At 35.7% G+C, this 18,787-nt stretch overlaps 1 protein-coding gene across 7 annotated transcripts; it reads left to right on the top strand.

The window, feature by feature from the left end:
• The first annotated feature begins 272 nt into the window (after positions 1-272).
• Positions 273-10,342, top strand: LOC110647191 (uncharacterized). Of its 7 annotated transcripts, none has more exons than XM_021800905.2 (12): positions 273-619; positions 898-953; positions 1,584-1,714; positions 1,796-1,873; positions 1,981-2,018; positions 3,088-3,293; positions 3,842-4,030; positions 4,113-4,313; positions 7,701-7,854; positions 7,965-8,028; positions 9,780-9,845; positions 9,932-10,342. In XM_021800905.2, exons 1-12 carry the CDS (start codon positions 521-523, stop codon positions 10,006-10,008), a joined length of 1,359 nt encoding a protein of 452 aa, XP_021656597.2. In that variant the 5' UTR covers positions 273-520; the 3' UTR covers positions 10,009-10,342. The 7 variants fall into 7 exon arrangements, 4 of the variants coding, with proteins under 4 accessions (XP_021656597.2, XP_058000301.1, XP_058000299.1 ...); XR_009147694.1 differs by lacking the exon at positions 9,932-10,342 and adding an exon at positions 8,252-8,407 and having other exon boundaries at positions 324-619; XR_009147695.1 differs by lacking the exon at positions 9,932-10,342 and having other exon boundaries at positions 319-619; positions 7,696-7,854; positions 9,780-9,843.
• The last annotated feature ends 8,445 nt before the right edge of the window (positions 10,343-18,787 follow it).

The following is an 18,787-nucleotide window of genomic DNA, read 5'->3' on the forward strand; positions in this document are numbered from 1 at the left end:
GGGAAAATTTTATTAAATTTTAAACATAGAAATTCAAATAATGCAGTAATAAATAAATTTTAATTTGAAAATATTAATTTTTTTTGATAAAAAAAATATTAAAATTATATATTGATATTTATGAGATTTCAGAGTTTAAATTCTAAGCTTTATAAGCTAAATCAACATTAAAAAAAATGCAAATGACACAAGGAAAAAAAATTATTTTACAAAAATCATTTAAAAATAATAAGAAAAAATTAATAAAATGGATCTACTGGACAAATAACAGTGGAAGTTTTAAACCGTAAGGATGAGATGGGATGGCAGGCTCTCAATATATAGCACTAGGAGGAGCGTTTGCCTCCTTTTTGGGCCTGTCCGGCGTCGGGCTGGTGATCTTTGAAACGTGTAGTTTCAAAAAAAAAAAAAAACAGCGGAAGGCCTAAACTCTCACAGAGCTCTGAGCTTCGACCACTTTCGTCTCCTTCTCTCTTTCAGTCTCTCTCGTGCTTCTTGTTGTTAGCGGTGTGAACATAAAATGAACAACTTGGTGATCAAACGCTTTCTGGACCCCTCATTCTTTCGCTCCTTCTCCAGACCCACTGCTTCTCTTACTTTCTTGCTTTACCCGAGACGTGTGAGTCCTTCTCTGTCTCACTATGTACTCGCTTGCCTATATATGTTCTCATAGTTTTTCGTACCTTGTCATCTTGGGTTTAGGATTTATTGAGGTTTAATTTTAATCAGTATGAAGTGTCAACTTTTTAGTGGGATTTCGTTACTGGGTCATTAATTTTGAAGCGGTAAATGCTACTTCTCGGTTCTGTTCATAATTTACCATCTAAATTGGACATGCTTGATCAACAATGTTTACCATCTAATGTTTTTTCTTTTTTCGCTTTTGGACTACTGCAGAACGTAGTTTCAGTGCCATCAGTTGAGGAGGATGGTGAAACAGTCAATTTTCCTAGGTGAATCTTCACTTGATGAGTTTGCAATTAAATGTTGTTGTCCCAGAATCTATCTGGAATTTGTATTAGCTTCTCTCTCTCTAGCTTACGATCCTGATGTTTAAGTTTTATGAAACTCAGAAATTTGTTGTGTTTAGGTATGACCTGATTGGATACTTTCCAGTGTTCAAAACTATATTAGTTTCTTGGCAATGCTACATATTTGAAAGTAATACTAGGATTCTATGCCACCTTTGTGATAAGTTTATTTATTTTATATTAATGGAATCATTTTTTTTCCTCTTGGAGACGAAGAATTATTGGGGAGCATGCTGAGTTCAAATTTGCTCTTAGTAAAGGGAAAAATGAAAATTGGAAGGTTGGCATGGTTCTATAACCATTAATAGAAGCAGCTAATTAACCAAAATGTTTTCCATTGTCAAAGGCTCAAAATGCTTGTTGATGGGGTTTTTACTTTATTGTCAATGTGTTTGTTTGTCTTGTTCTATCTATGATAAAGTGTTTATGAGATTGAGAATGCTAGCAAATTAATTTGCATATGATTAACAGTATTCGATATATTGATACAATCCCACTTCAGACTTCAGAGTCACACAATTTGTCAATGTTTCTCAGACGTCATTAATGCAGGGACAGGGAGGACACTGGATTTGCATGTGGTCTTAATTGGGCTTTAGCTGGAAAAGGTGTAATTGTGAAGGATAAAGCATTTAGAAACTTGAAGACTTCTGAGCTACGGCAGAAGGGTGCAACTGTTGCAGGTAAATTTCTGCACCTTTTTTTTCTAATGCTATTTCTAAACTATAACTGAATTTCGCTTAATATTTTTTGTTTCCTATTAGAATCTTTGTCAGGACTTCCCGTTCTTGTTAGAGGAAATGCCCTTGGAGCAGCTTCTGAAATTTCCAAGCCACAATTTAGTAAACTGCTGAAACATGCATGTTTTTACCCTGTAATTTCAACATGTTTTACTGATGTATCCAAATGGCCGTGTTCTCTGTTTTCACCTAATATTCAATCTCTGCAGCTTTTGGATCTCTTCATGGAGTTCACAAGTGGAGATCAGTGAGGACACATTTATATGATGCCTACCATGTGTACTTATTAGTTTAGGGTGGTTAAATCAATTATTGTATTTTCTCTGTATAGTGAATTAATAAGTGAATTTCTTGCAGAAAAATGTAAAATTTTTGTGTAATTTTTAGCTAGGTGTAGTGTCCCTTAAGAATTTTGAGTCTTAAAAATATTTTTTTCAAGGCCAAGTGAATCTTTTGCTAGTTATTAGAATTTCCCACATATTTTCTTTAAGTTGGAGAGGGTCTTTTCCTTTGCTAATAACTAGATTTTTTTTTTAATCTTTTATTGAAGAGTTTTAATCTGTGGCACTGTGCTGAGCAAGGAAAAGTTTTGAGAGTTTCTGTATTATATCAATATAATTACTAGTTTTCGTATACTTTTGATGATAAAGTACTGATTATCTTCGCTTGCTTTGAAGGCATACATGTCTAATGTGATATCTCTCTTTCTGTTTTTTTTTTTCTCTCTTCGTTCTGTTTCTTCTCTTTCTCTTTTATTAAATTCTGCTGCTACTGAACCTTGGATACTACATCCGTGAAATTCTAACCATTCCTTGTTTTATTCAATCTTTAAGCTTATGCATGCATTTCCAACATAAACTATATTTCTCGCATATTTTTCCAACTCTTTCTCCGAAGCAATAATTAACCATAAGTTTAAATTCTAGTCTCACATTGCTGGCCCAGCAAACATGTCCTCGCAACAATGCTTTAGAATTCCAATTCTAAGAGCTATTTTTTTCCAATTTCCATCACATCTCATCCAGTGAAATGCTATTCAAATCAAGCCCTTCAATCTTTTTTCTTATAGTTGAAAACCTAAAATTCCTAATTTTACCAAGCCTGATCCCTCTACAACACAAGTGCTTGAAGAAGAAATCGAATAACTTGAATAAATTAATATTTTAATTACCGATGCATTTACTGTTCTTTTACTTACCTAAAAGAAGTATTACAAAACATTAGTGATGTGTGATAGGTAATGATGTTTATTTTGGAACATGTTGTGATGCTTGTCTTTTCTGCTACATCTGACATTTATTTTTCATTCTTGTTAGGTCACAACACATATATCATCTGTCTCAGATATTTATGTTCTTGATGGTGCTATTGCTTCATCATCAAAATGCAGTGCAAAAGTTCGCATAATAAGTGATAGTCCTTCTGCCATATTTAGTCTATCCAATGTACTCTGGAAAGTTCCCTCTCGTGCCATTTCCCATGATTCTTGTCCTTTGACAGTTTATGTTGCTTCGTCCATAAGGTAGTTTAACCTTTCTAACATTCATTGCTTTGTTGCCTTGAGCAGCTTATAGCTGAACAAATTCAAGTTGCTTTTCTTGAATGACTTTTAACTATCTTCTTCATGATGCTATATTCATCTTTTAAGGATATCCTTGGTCACCAGCTCAACTGATAGGGAGTGGCTTTGTATCTTAGCTTCAAATCCAAGCAAACAAAAGAGATCATTTGGGGCCGTCAGTTCTTTTGGTCCTATGTGATGCAATGAGTAACCACCAGTTTCCCTGTTAATACAAATATATAATATTGACTACAGAAACACCACCAGTGATATCAGCAGTGTAGTTTACTTATTGCATCATTTCGGGGCTGATTCGCGGTATTAACAAGGCACAAATGTTTTATGCTCTTACAAAATTATTTTTCTGTAGGGATATATCTGTTTAATGTTTGAACTTTTGAAGGATTATGCATGTGTAGTCAGTTCTTCCTTGATGAGCTATGATGGGTGCAAATGTTGATGAAGATGTTTCTTTTGTTGATTTCTTTATTTACCTTTTCGTCTTGCAGCCAAGGTGTGGTGGATGCTGTTCGTCTGGGAGCTCAAGCTAATGAGAATGTTATAGCTGCTGATATTGATTGCGCTTCACTCATTTTATGTGGTAAAGCTTTTTCTGATGCTAGTGCAACTAAAGAGGCACTAGCTACTTTGTCTGAACCTGTCATATCTGCACGAGGAGGCATTCCTTTACCTGCAAGGTTAAATTCTCAATCCTTTGATCTTGTGTATTATTGTGAAATCCACAATCCACTATTTACATCTGGAGGCTGCTAACTTCAGGCTTCTAGTTTCTGATGACTCTGTGATTCTACTATTTGCACCTGAGGATATCATCCAGAGCTGCACATATCAGTTGGTCTCTGCGGATTCAGGGGTTGTTCTTTCGTCACAGGATGTTGCCCCATATTTTCCAATTAAAAATTCTTCAGGCCCTAGTCTTTTCAAATTCCCAATAGCTGTTGTCCTTGTAACCTCTGACAGGTAATAAATCGCATGATGTTCTGTGCACTTATATATCTGCATAAGGAAAAGAAAAACATGTTCCTTGCATCATAAAATTGTAAACTTTATCACTATCAAGATAAATGTTCATTGATGATACCTTTCAGAGGTTTGTCCCCCCCTTGAATGAGCATTAAAATGCCCCAGTTCTACATGTTGCACAAGAAGGTTTTACTGGTTCTGTGAAAAGCATTATGGGGAGGGATGCTGTGCCATGCAGAAACGTTATTTTCTATTTATGATAGCATACAATGTCACTTGACATTTATCAAGAAACAACAAAATTCACAAGACAATTGAACCATAGCAAACATAGTTAGTAAGTGTATCCCGGTTGTTTAGTGCTAGAATGTTTTCTAGTTGTAGACTTTATGTATTCTTGGGAATTTCTTTTGAGGGAATATCTTGCAAACAGGCACTAGCATGCAACATTTTGAGAGAAGAATTTGTTCTTAAGGTGCCTTTAGTTTAACTACCTTGAGGTTGTGTTTGAATAGGTGGGAAATTTAGGGATTTGAAATGAATGCATGTGGTTTTGAATGAGATTCATAGTACATATATATTCTTTAAGTCATCAATGGAAATTGGACTCACTAATGTGGATGAGAACTTGTTTATTAATATGAATACCTATTGAAAATTTGGGGTGTCAATTACATCCTCTAAGATTTATTTGAAGCATTTTTCTTCCCTCCTTGTTTTCAATTCAAAATCTTTATCTATGTGAAATTTGAACTAAAAGCAATTTCTACTTCCCTATCCAAACTCAAATTGTTTAGAGCATTGTGGTTTGCTTGGGATTGGCAACTCAACTCAACTAAGCTTTTATCCCAAAAATTTGGGATCGGTTATATAGATTCTCTTTCTTCACTCTAAATGATTTTGGGTTAAATCCTCGGAAATGTGTAATGCTTCTAGGTCATGTTGTACTACTATCCTCCAAGTTAGTTTAGGTCTACCCCTTCTTTTCTTTCTATCCTCTAACCTAATGTGTTCTACTTGTCTAACTGGAGCCTCCGTATGTCTACGCTTCACATGACCAAATCACTTCAATCTCCCTTCTCTCAACTTATCCTCAATTGGCACCACTCCTAACTTTTCTCTAATACTCTCATTACGGACTTTATCTAGTTTAGTATGGCCACTCATCCACCTTAACATTCTCATCTTCGCAACTCTTATCTTAGACACATACGACTCCTTCAGTGGCCAACACTCACTACCATATAATATGACCGGTCGTATTGCTGTACGGTAAAATTTTTCATTCAACTTATTGGGAATCTTGCGATCACATAAAACTACCGTGGCACGTCTCCACTTCAACCATCCGGCTTTAATCCTATGACTAACATCCTCCTCGCATCCTCCATCTACTTCAAGGACTGAGTCGAAATATTTAAAGTGATTACTTTGGGACAGTACCACTCCATCTAAACTAACTCCTTCCCTATCACCAGTTCGGCCTTCACTGAACTTGCAATGAATGTATTCTGTCTTCGTTCTACTTAACTTAAAACCCTTTGACTCTAGAGTACTTCTCTAAAGCTCTAGTTTTCTATTGACTCCTTCTCGCGTCTCATCTATCAGAACTGTATCATCCGCAAACATCATGCACCAAAGGATACTCTCTTGTATATGTTTCGTCAATTCATCTAAAATTAATGTAAAAAGGTAAGGGCTTGCAGCTGAATCTTGGTGTAATCCAACTGAGATAGGAAAATCTCGTGCTCCCTCCCACTGTGCGTACACTAGTAGTTGCTACTTTATACATATCTTTCAACACTTATATGTACCTAATAGATACCCTCTTTTGTTCTAACACTCTCCATAAGACATCTCTTGGAACACTATCATAAGCCTTCTTCAAATCGATAAAAACCATGTGTATATCTTTCTTCACGTCTTTATATTTCTCCATCAAGCTTCTAATAAGAAAGACCGCTTCTATAGTTGAACGACCGGGCATAAAGTCAAATTGATTGGGAGAGATAGAAGTATCATGACGTAGTCGATGTGCCACAACTCTCTCCCACAACTTCATAGTATGGCTCATGAATTTAATTCCCCTATAGTTTGAGCAACTCTGTATATCTCCCTTATTTTTAAAAATGGGTACTAAAATACTCCTCCTCCATTCATCAGGCATTTTCTTTGAGTTTAGAATCTTCTTAAACAATTTAGTTAACCATGCCACTCTTATATCTCCCAAACACTTCCACACTTCAATTGGTATTTCATCGGGTTTACATGCTTTACCCACTTTCATTCTCTTAAGTACTTCCTTTACTTCTAAAGATCTAATCCTTCTAGTATAATTCACATTCTTTTCTATTACTCTGTAGATATTCACACTATTACCATTTTGACTATTATTAAAGAGATCATCAAAATAATTTCTCCATCTTTCTTTAATGTCATTATCTTTCACTAACACTTTTCCTTCTTTATCCTTAATGCACCTAACTTGGTTGAGATCTTGACATTTCTTTTCTCTCCTCCTTACTAATTTATAAATATCTTTCTCCCCTTCTTTAGTTCCAAGTTTCTCATATAACTTTTCAAAGGCCTGCGCTCTTACTTGACTAACTATCTTTTTTGCCTTTTTCTTTGCTATCTTGTACTGTTCATATGCCTCATTATTATCACACTTAGGTAATTTCTCATACCATTCCCTCTTTCTCTTCATTGCCTTTTGTACGTCCTTGTTCCATAATCATCTCTCTTTTGAGGATAGTCCATGTCCTCTAGACTCTCCAAGTACTTTTCTAGTTAATTCTCTAATCTTTGATGCCATCTGTATCTACATATCATTGGCCTCCATATCCAGCTTCCATGCTTCGGACTCGAGAAACTCATTTTTAAACTTCACTTGCTTTACTCTTTTGAACTCTCACTACTTTGTTCGAGCTACACTATTTCTTCTAACCTTACTTGAATTGTTACTAAACTTGACATTCCAAGACCACTAACCGATGTTGACTTATTAAAGTCTCTCCTGGAATGATCTTGCAATCTTTGCATAGAGCTCTATTTGTCTTTCTGGTTAAGAGGAAGTCAATTTGGCAATGACAAAAAAGTCATAACTTGATGAGGGCTACTTCAAGGATAGCTCTCAACCCATCAGACCCTTAGAGGCTTTACAAGCACTAATTATATAGTCTTCAATTTTCTCATTCTCAAGATCCATTTCCTTGGTTCAACTGTTGTATGCCTTGTGCAGCTTATAAGTGTGCATATTACTTTGATTATACTACAAATATCTGAAGAAAACTTTTGTCACATCGTTTCATACTCCTTTGTCATTGCCATTATAGATGTTTAATTTTTTTTTTCCCCTATTTTTTGTATTTCGTATTAGAGCAGTTCTGGGACTATTCCATCAATATCAAAGCTCTCACCTGGCCAAGCAGCTTATCACTTCCTGGCTGGCTATCATAATGGGAAATTCATGCCTGCATACAACAAGGGTCCTTCATCTGTAGATGCCTTAGAACTTGCGAAGGCTTTTCTATCCAAGGTCAAATACAGAAACATGATTATTTAATGTGTGCATGTTTTTCCTTTCCTATTAATGACTAGTTTAACTCATTGATGTGAATTAATTTATTTTTCTACATTTAACTGCAGTTGAAGGATAACCAAACCACATCCTTCCTAATTAATGTCAATGAAGGTGAAAAGAGTGTTACAGGTAAGTGGAAAAATATATGACCTGAATTTTCATAATATAAGATTAGCTATTCAAAAGAATCATCTGTTTTTGGATGAGATCTATTTCATGACGCCAATAGCAGGGATTATTTCTTCTGAAATGGTTAAGATTATGTACTTACTGGCCTACTGATATGTACTTGCTGAGATTTTAATCCTCTTATAAAGTATGGTTGATCCCTTTTATACCTCTTCATTTTCAGGCAGGGGTAGTTCTTGACTGGGTCACACAAGCTCTTTCATCTTTCTTTTCTGATCCAAGCCTGACCTGGCTGTGTAGCTTTTATTGTCATGTGGCCTGATCCTGACTTGAAAGATTGCCAGGTTACACATGGTTGGATCTGAAATTTTATCCATGGGTAAATTACAAAAACCACCTGACATTGAGAAAACATACACTTGGATCCCTGCGTTTCAAAACTGAAATAAATGGTTCTTGTCTTCTGGCAAAATATACCCTTTAGTCCTCCTTGTTTTAAGAAAAATAACCTTTCAGTTATTCACCTTTTAAATTTTATAATTTTTTAGTCCACACATAAGTATATTTTTAGGGAAAGTTGAAAAGTTGACTGCTGAATTCAATTTTGAAACAGCAAGTTTGGTGCATGCTTCATTCAGCAAAGTCCTGACCATCGCGTGGTTGGGGGGTGGGGAAGGGTGGTGTGGTTTTACAGCCCCACCTCTTCCAATATTAACCCAATTATTTACTCTTTTTGATCCAATATTAATCCAATTATTTACTCATTTTGATCCAATATTAACCCAATAATGCCTAAACACAATTCCTTTATTTAGTTTCATTTTGATCTACTAATTTTTATAGGCTTTATTACAAGCTCATTATTAACCATTAGACATTAGTTTTATTCATTATATATAGCCTTATTATATTTACAATTATAACACAATGAGAGTCTGTTTGTTTCGCAAAAAATATGGAAAATGTCTTCCATAAAAATATTTTTTATTTTTTGATTATAATGTTAAATTAATAGTATGTATTTATGTCATAAATGTATAAAGTGTTTTCACTTTTCTAGATTGTCAAAGTCAGAAAGTCATTTTTCTTAAAAAATGGCTTAGTAAGAAAATATTTTTCATTGATCCATTTTCTTGAGCGATGCAAATGTTAGAAAATGCGAAAAATATTTTCCATAAAACAAAAAGAACCTAAGCTTTAATTTTTTTTTCTCCCCACTTGGAACACCTCTCAACCATACCATTTACTTTTTTCTTTGCCACTTATTATTCCTCTCCAATAAAGGCCCCCTTCACCAACAACTATTTCTCATTTATTTTTCAAAATCTCAAGGAAAAAATTGTTGGATGGTGAGTGATAATGATGTATTGGAATTAATTTTTTCATTTTCTTATTAACGTACTTTTGTTGACAATAAAAAGCTTTGCAACAAGCATGAACTTAAAATCAAATTTCTTGAAAGTAATAAGGTACTTCTCTCTTAATGATTTTTCTGGAAATTTATTTTACAGAAATGATTACTTTGTTATCATTCATATATATGATTGTTATGAAAATTTATGTGTCATACTACCGCCCCCCACCCACCCCTCCCCTCCACAACCAAACTTGAAATCCTGGTTCTGCTACTGCAGAGTTGCCTTTGTTGTTATGCTAGGCTGAAGGTCTTCTGTGATATTGCAGACTTTGAATGTCTACCTAATGCTTTAATTAGTTATTTCTAATATCATTTTGTTTGTTTGATATTCTAGGCAAGGTTTTCCTGACATTGGTGCAATCAGCTTTGTCAAAGAACATTCCATCATTTCATCCTAAAGGTAGCACTAATCTATCAATGGTCCATTTAGTTTACCTGTTTTTCTCTCTTGCCAACTTGGGAATTTACCATACCATATCTTGTTAGGTGGAGATCTTAAAGGAAAATACAAAAGCTTTTTATCCTGTAGATTTCAAGAAATTCCAGAGGAGTTGTCATTTTGAGAGTTGAATCCCTTTGATGCACAAGTTTTTCGCCTCACATGGCGTATGGTATACAGTACCAAAAGTGGAAATAAAATTTCACCTGTATATACCCCAACATATATCAGAGATTTGTTTTTGTTTTTTTGCTTCCCTTTAAATGAAGAATGAAAGGAACATTGGAAAATTGAGAATGAATGTGAAACCCGAAAAGAGGTCTGCAGTTTCAGGATCCACCAGGCACCAGCTTCTCCTATTGCTGAAATAGTTGGTACCAATTAGAGGCTGAGGCTCCTCTCCTCAGCACCATGTGTTGTCCATTTTGTCGGTTAAATAAAGATTCAACTAATTTGTAGCCGTGAGTTATTACATCAACAGCCAAACAATTTCCAAAAATATAAACTTAAAGAAATAAAGATAATAATAAAATTTACTTAATCTATCTATTTTAAAATAAATGTTATTAGTTTTTAAATTTTTAATCTGTTAAATTATTTAGCATATTTATTAATTTTTTTTGTTAGTTAATAAATTTTAATGTCATTTAAATTACTATTTAATTTTTCTATTTTAATAAAATTAAATAGTTAATTTTCATATTTTAAAAATTATTTTATATATAATTTATATTTTTATTTAGGAATATGTTAGTAAAATATTATGTTTTTTCAAATTATAAAGATGAATTAATTATTTTCATTAAGATAAATATATTAAACAATAGTATTTTTAAAATATAATTATTAATTAATTAATTTTATTAAAATATAAAAATTAAATAATAATTTAAATTAATATTAAAAATTTTTTACTAATATAAATTAAATAGTGTACTCATAAAAAATGAAAATTATTTAATTAATTTTATTAAAATATAAATATTAAATAATAATATATATATATTTTTTTTTTAAATCAATCATGCTTTGCAATCGCAATCACAATCACAATCACACACCTGCAATGAAATTATTGGTTTGAATTAATTGGTTTGAATTAATTCTTTATTGAAAAAAAAAAAGCCTAAAACAAGTCTATTTTCGGGTAAGAAAGCGGCACTTCCATTTTCTGTCAACCACCCACGACCACTAGTTGCAACAATCGGGCCAGTTGGTCCAACTCTTTCTTTGAAAGCTCTCTCATAAATGGATTCACTATACGTCTCACTCCTCCTTTCTCAATTACGACAAATTCTACAAATTTTAATTTTATATTTTAAAAATTTAAAGTTTTAAATTTAAATTTTTCCCATTTATTTATTGTAATATAATTCGTCATTATAAATAATTATCTCTTATTATATAATTAATTAATTATTATTGTAAGAAAATGTAACACCCCTGATTTTTTATATATTATTATTGGGCTTCGTGTAGGTATCCTCAATTCGCGAAAATTCGACAGTTGTCCGGATCTGTGAATTTCCTACCGCATGCACCACTCTGGAAAAGTCTCGAATTGGATCGAGGTTTTGGCTCTCAGCATCCCGAGCGCGTTCAAGTCGAATCGGCAAAGGTAAACCGGAACCTTTCTTTTTCGTAATTTTCTAGTGCTTAAATAGGATTGAAAATCCATAAAATATTCGTGGTAACTTAGAAAATTACGATTCTTTTTGCAATAGCTTAGTAATATTTCTAATGACCGCGGGGCAGAGTTTTATAATTTTTAGAGCTTATTTGAGCAGTTTTTGCAAAAATGATCAATTATAAGGACTAAATTAAAATTTTACATATTGTGATGAATAATTGATTTGATGGGCGGGAGGGGCTGTGTGATGTGATTGAGTTGTGGATATATGGATTGTGGATATAGAAGTGTGTTTTGAGCCCTTTTGCAGTTGGGTAGGTCCTAGGTATAGGGAGACTCACGATTTTCTACACGACTTAGGACGTATTGGTCTTTTTCTTTGTTTGTATTGAGTCAAATTTATTAAATGATTGTAATAAAATTGTCAAAGCGCCGACCTTCTTCCTCCGCCCACATTGACCACCGCCAAGTCCGTGAGTAAAATATTAATTTTAATTGTAATTTCGATATTATTTTATGTTCAGCATGCACATGCATCACTTATATGCATATATTTATTTAGTTAAACTCTAGGCAGGAATTATGTTGCATTCATAACTGTTAATGTGCCATGAATATTGTTGTGGTAATTTGGAGCAAAGTGCGTGCGTTGCGTGCGCGGTGATGTGGTGTGGACTATGGATAGGACCAGGCAACACGGCTTGAGTAATTCATTGACCCGATCCTTCGAGGGGTAGTCACGCTTGAGTAATTCACGACCTCGATTTGGTTATTAAGTGGAAGTCCGAGCTTGAGTAATTCCGCACCAAAGTTGGATTTAAGAGAGTCAGATAGGGATCACCCCATATGTTATGATTGATACTACAGGTGTGTGTGAGTGCTCCAAATTACCTTTTGATGTTATGATGTGAAAATGTTGTGTATGTTGCATTTCACTCTACAAAGTTGCATTAGTTTCAGATAGTTATAGAGATTATAGTTAAGATTGATATTTTACTCTCCGAGTCGAACGCTCACTCTGCTCAAAAATTTTTACAGCCACAGGAGGATATTTTGTTCGGGTTAACTCGCCTTTTTACCTCGCAGTTGTTTATCAATATTGTGTAATTTTAATTACTCCTAGAATTTCCGCATGTGTTAGCAGAATTATTTGAAATTGGTCCGTAATATTATATTCATGTTGGACCAGAAACTTAATATTTTAAGTCTGCTTGATGGATTGGATGAGGAGCCGAGCTCCCATTTATTATTATGTTGATGAGTATGTGGAGGGTGAGCCGAGCTCCCAATGGATTGTTTATTGTGTTTACAGGTCGGGTGAGTCGAAAACTCCCGTTGGAAAGTCCATTTTATGGCCGACTCGTCCGCTTGTTTTCTTGATATTGGGCCCAAATGGGCCTTAGAGTTGGGTTAATGAATAGTTAAGGCTTACTACGGCCTCGGGGCTTTAGGGTCGCCTGTGTCCTAGTGCCATCCGCCCATAGGTTGGGTCGTGACAAATGTGGTATCGAGCTTAGGCTCCAGATTCATAGGGAAAAATTATCTAAGTGTTGGGAAGAGTCTACTAGAGTCACATGCGAGTATAGGATTCTGCTTCGTCTTTTCTGTAATTCTTTGTTTCTAGATTCTACGTTATACCCTGAAATATAAGATTACCTCGCTTAGTGTCTTGATTTTCGTGGAGTACACGTAAATGTGAAATAGAGTTAGTAGACATGTGAGATCTATCATGAGGATACGTACTCCAAGAAATGTTATATTTTTGTCAAGATGGGTTTAAATGGTGTGCCCATTTCGTAAGACACGAGTACATAAAAGTGAGTCTTAAAAGTATAGTTGCCCTAGATAAGGATGAGGATACCATCACCGGCATCACGAGATGACCCAAATGTAATAAGTTTGTGATAATAGAAGATTCAGAGAGATAAGAAATTAGGAGACCTAGTTTGTCGGGACGTATCGTAGTAACTATACAATATTCTCGATGTCCGCTCCGTAAGTCGCAGACAAGATCGACATGAGATTATTGTGTAGAGCTGCGTACATCCCCGTGGTTCTCCATGATGAGGGTGTTTGAGATGGCTTCGCTTTGGTACAGCTTATGCCGTAACGCAGTTCTATATTTGCAGAGGAGTTGGGAACTCGGCTAAGAGTTAAGAGTAAGAATATTTAAAGGACACAGTTGGGAGATAACTAGAGTCGGTGACTCATTACTCCAAAGATGAGCTAGAGTTTCATCAAGAGTTGCCATCGCACTGCAGGTTTGGACTAGTTGCAAAGTAAAGGTGACACTTATAGAGTGAGAATAGTATACCTTGTGTGTATCAGTATGGAATAAAGTACAACTCTACTACCTAGAGAAGGTCGAAACTATGAATTGATGATTTATAGAGCTATGATATGATAAAAGAGTCATTAACTTGACATGGTTCTGGCAAGGTGGTAGATGTAGTACCTTTGTTGCAGCAAGTTAGGATATAGTCCTATCTTTTCAGAATGGATCGAAGGTTATTACTGATAATGATGACTTATGGAATAGTGTCCCAGATGGGACTGTAGAGTGTGGTAGAGAGTAGTTGGCTCGGGTATCCTGGAGAGGATACAAGTTCCATTATAGGAATCATATATAATCAGATCACGATGGATGTAAATCCTTTGAATTGGATGACGGGTTTGGGTGCCCGAAATCTTAAGTTTTGGAATTGAGTAAACATGGAAAATAATAATAATAATAATAATAATAAAAATAATAATAAATAAAATTACTGCAGAATCGCTCGAGGTAGTAAGGGTATTATGTAAGTTAAAGGATAAGAATAGAGATCATACAATAAAAGTATGATCGTAATTTGTCGAGTTCCTTTCTAATTTCAAATTATTCAAAACAATAGTATAATCTAATTATAATAGTGTTAAGAGTAATAAATTAGTGAAGATAAATCACAGAAGGCCAATGGATAAAGAAAGTGCAGAATGAAAGTTTGGGCAATTGATTGCAGATGCAATATAATCTAAATGCTAGTGGAAGTACTAGCTAGAGTGGTCAAAGGACCAACCGAGTAGCACAGACATATGATAACGCGATAGAGACTCTAAAAGATATAGTTAGCAAGTACAGCTATTATGTTAGGAAGAAGAATGGAACCAGGGATAGAATAGTCAAGTTCTATTTTGGGTAAGACAAATGAAATAAATGAAAGGACAACCTAAAGAGCGCATAATAAAAGGAACAAAGTTAAGATATAGGATAGGCTAAGTGTTATTCTTGGCAAGGAGAATGACAAGGATGGAAAACCCAAAATGGGATCACATTAGTGAGAAAAGTGATGGAGGTATGGAATACAATAATAATGAGTAAATGTTAGAAGGTGTGCGATGGTATTGCGGACTACCTAAATAGGTAGAGAAAGAGAAGTTAGTAAGCAGTAAGTTGAATAAAAGTCAGTCTAAGGGATCAAATTAATGACCCTAGATAAGGGTGGAATTAGTGTTGGAAGAATTTATTAGTGAGAGAAATCTTTCAGGAATCAACAAAAGTTAAGGGCACAATAAAAACGATGATAGATATGAATCATAGGTCGAGTATAAGTAAAGTTAATAAATTATAAAATATTATGTCAAGAAGGAAAATGGTACGGTAAAGGGTTTATGCAGATGATAACTTATAGGTAGAGCATAATTGTTCTAGGAGATGATGAAATTTGGAGATAAAGACCAAGAAACTTAGGTGAAACGTTATAATATGACAATCGGGTGTAGTTGAATATAAGAGGATATTTTCTTTCTTTTCAAGTTTAGCTTGTGCTTTTGGTTCTAGAAGGTTATATAAGGAACAAAAACTGAGTCAAGGAGACCTAGTTATTGAGAGTTTAGTAGGCACAAATTCATACATAATTTCCTGATATGAGAATGACAGTAAGTGCATACCTAGTATTAAGTATGAAAGGACGAACAGAGTAATGACAGGAGTTAAATTGAGTTAACTACTAAGGCTTGCAACTGTTTTAAACTATGAGCTGGAGGAAGTACTATTTATGGTTGAGATTCAATAGATGAAATTGTTTTGATGGGTAATTTGAGGTTGAAATTTAGAAAGCTATGGGCAGTATATATGATTATATTAAGGAGAATGAACACGTGAAGTATCTTGTTTGGAATTAAGGCATGACACATATTTCCTACAGTCGTGTTAGTTCAGATGGAACTTATAGTTTATGGGGCTCATATTCATCCAGGATAAGCAATTTCCTACTAAGGCTGATAGGGAATGATAATGTTCTGATAGTTAAGTTGGAAAAAAGGGGATACAAGAAAAAAAAAATTTTCTATGGGTAATTATAAGTGTTACATAAGGTGAAGAATGTGCTGGTAGGAGTAAATCATAGGGTTAGAATTCTTGAAGTAATGAAACTAGTATTCAAGATAAGACTAAGAAATAAAAAGAAAGTTAAAGTTGATGATGGGATAGACATCTTTGAAGGAAAAGGTGTAAGGATGAGATAGGACTAAAATTAAGGAATAAGTACAAAGAGTTGAAATGATACCAACAATACCAAAAATAGGAAAAGGGAAGTCTATAAGATGAAAAGGACAGTAAGAGAGCTCTATAGAGTCAGATATAAATACGAGGATAATGAGTGTATAACCACTGCCCCTGTGTTAACACTACCTATGAGCGGTGAAGGATACACCGTGTACTGTGATGCCTCTAGAGTTGGCCTAGGGTGTGTTTTGATGCGGAATGGAAAAGTAGTGGCTTATGCTTCAAGGCAGCTGAAGAGGCATGAGCAGAACTATCCCACCCATGATTTGGAAATGGCGGCTGTAGTCTTTGCACTTAAAATCTGGAGACACTACATGCGGTGAAGTGTGCGAGATATACACCGACCACAAGAGTTTAAAGTACATCTTCCAACAGAGGGATTTAAACTTGAGACAGAGGAGATGGATGGAGCTTCTGAAAGACTATGATTGCACCATCCAGTACCACCCTGGGAAGGCCAATGTTGTGGCAGATGCCTTGAGCAGAAAATCTTCTGGCAGTTTGGCGCACATTTCAGCAGAGAAAAGACCATTGATTCAGGAAGTACATGAGTTGATGGATCAAGGTCTAATCCTAGATCTTTCAGATGAGGGGGTATTGTTGGCTCACTTTTCAGTGAGGCCAGACTTGAGGGACAGAGTTAGAGTTTCCCAGCACAGAGACCAACAATTGATGAAGATCATAGAAAGAGTACAACAAGGTGAAGGTGGTGAGTTTGGATTTGCCAATGATGGCGCCCTAGTGCAAGGTTCTAGGATATGTGTGCCCGATGTGGACAACCTCAGGAATGAAATCATGCAAGAGGCACACTATACAGCATAGATATCCACCTGTGTTCCACCAAGATGTACCATGATGTGAAAGATAGCTACTGGTGGAATGGCATGAAGAGAGACATAGCAGACTTTGTGTCCAAGTGCTTGACTTGTCAGAAGGTGAAGTTTGAACACCAGAGACCGTCAGGGAAGCTGCAAGAGCTCCCTATCCCAGAATGGAAGTGGGAAATGATCACTATGGATTTTGTGGATCAAGTTACCTCGCATCACGCGAGGATATGATTCGATATGGGTAATTGTAGACCGCTTGACCAAATCAGCTCACTTCTTACTCAGAAGACTACATACTGTGGGCACAAGATGTCCGGCTCTACATTCGAGAAATAGTCGATTGCATGGAGTTCCTGCCCATAATATCCGACAGAGGGCCCTACCACTTCTCGATTTTGGAGAAAGTTGCAAGAGGCACTTGGCACACGCTGAACTTTAGTACGGCTTTCCACCCTCGCATGACGGACAAATTGAAAGGACAATCCAAACATCAAAGACATGCTTCGCATGAGTGTTTTGGATTTTGGATGTCAATGTGATGATCATCTAGTTTTGGTTGAGTTTGCCTACAACAACAGTTATCACTCCACCATAGGAATGGCGCCCTATGAGGCACTATATGGAAGAAAGTGTAGGTCTTCTCTGTGTTGGACAGAAATGGGGGAAGCGAAGGTGCATGATGTAAACCTAGTGCAGTACACTTCAGAGATAGTTCCTTTAATCAGGAACGATCAAAACAAATTTTTCGAGGCGTAAAAGTTATGCACTTCAGACGGAGGGATGTGGAGTTTGCAGTGACGACTATGTATTCCTGAAGGTTTCTCCAAGGAAAGGAGTCATGAGATTTGGAAAGAAGGGCAAGTTGGCACCTCGGTATATTGGACCTTTTGAGGTTACTGATAGAGTTGGAGCAGTTGCCTACCGGTTGGAGCTACCACCCAACCTCTCTCACGTTCATCCCGTGTTTCACATCTCCATGCTCAGGAAATACATTTCCGATCCTTCTCATGTACTGCAGCCGGATGTGATAGAGCTAAAAGAGAACTTGACATTTGAGGAGCAGCCTGTAGCCATAGTGGACTACCAAGTGAGACAGCTGAGATCAAAACAGATCCCTATGGTTAAGGTTTTGTGGAGGAGTCAGTCAGTGGAAGAGTGCACCTGGGAGTTAGAACGGGACATGCGTAGCAAGTACCCTTATCTGTTCAATGTATAATCATGTGCTTTATTCTGCCTTGTGTAAAATTCGAGGACGAATTTTCTGTAAGGGGGGAAGAATGTAACACCCCTGATTTTTTATATATTATTATTGGGCTTCGTGTAGGTATCCTCAATTCGAGGAAATTCGACAGTTGTCCGGATCTGTGAATTTCCGGCCAGACAGACCAGCTACCGGAAAAGTCTCCGAATTGGATCGAGGTTTTGGCTCTCAGGCATCCCGAGCGCGTTCCCGAAGTCGGAATCGGCAAAGGTAAACCGGAACCTTTCTTTTTCGTAATTTTCTAGTGCTTAAATAGGATTGAAAATCCATAAAATATTCGTGGTAACTTAGAAAATTACGATTCTTTTTGCAATAGCTTAGTAATATTTCTAAGGACCATGGCGTAGTTTTATAATTTTTAAAGCTTATTTGAGCAGTTTTTGCAAAAATGATCAATTATAAGGACTAAATTGAAATTTTACATATTGTGATGAATGATTGATTTGATGGGCCCAGGAGGGGCTGTGTGATGTGATTGAGTTGTGGATATATGGATTGTGGATATAGAAGTGTGTTTTGAGCCTTTTGCAGGTTGGGTAGGTCCTAGGTATAGGGGAGACTCTGCCGGATTTTCAGCACGACTTAGGACGTATTGGTCTTTTTCTTTGTTTGTATTGAGTCAAATTTATTAAATGATTGTAA

This window comes from Hevea brasiliensis, chromosome 3, assembly GCF_030052815.1.
Source record: "Hevea brasiliensis isolate MT/VB/25A 57/8 chromosome 3, ASM3005281v1, whole genome shotgun sequence".
NCBI classification, from domain to species: Eukaryota; Viridiplantae; Streptophyta; class Magnoliopsida; order Malpighiales; family Euphorbiaceae; genus Hevea; species Hevea brasiliensis.

Coding starts and splice junctions, on each gene's coding strand:
- LOC110647191 (XM_021800905.2), top strand. CDS start 521: ATGAACAACTTGGTGATCAAACGCTTTCTGGACCCCTCATTCTTTCGC. Junction 1,715..1,795: donor GAAGGGTGCAACTGTTGCAG/GTAAATTTCTGC, acceptor GTTTCCTATTAG/AATCTTTGTCAGGACTTCCC. Junction 8,029..9,779: donor AGGTGAAAAGAGTGTTACAG/GTAAGTGGAAAA, acceptor TTGATATTCTAG/GCAAGGTTTTCCTGACATTG.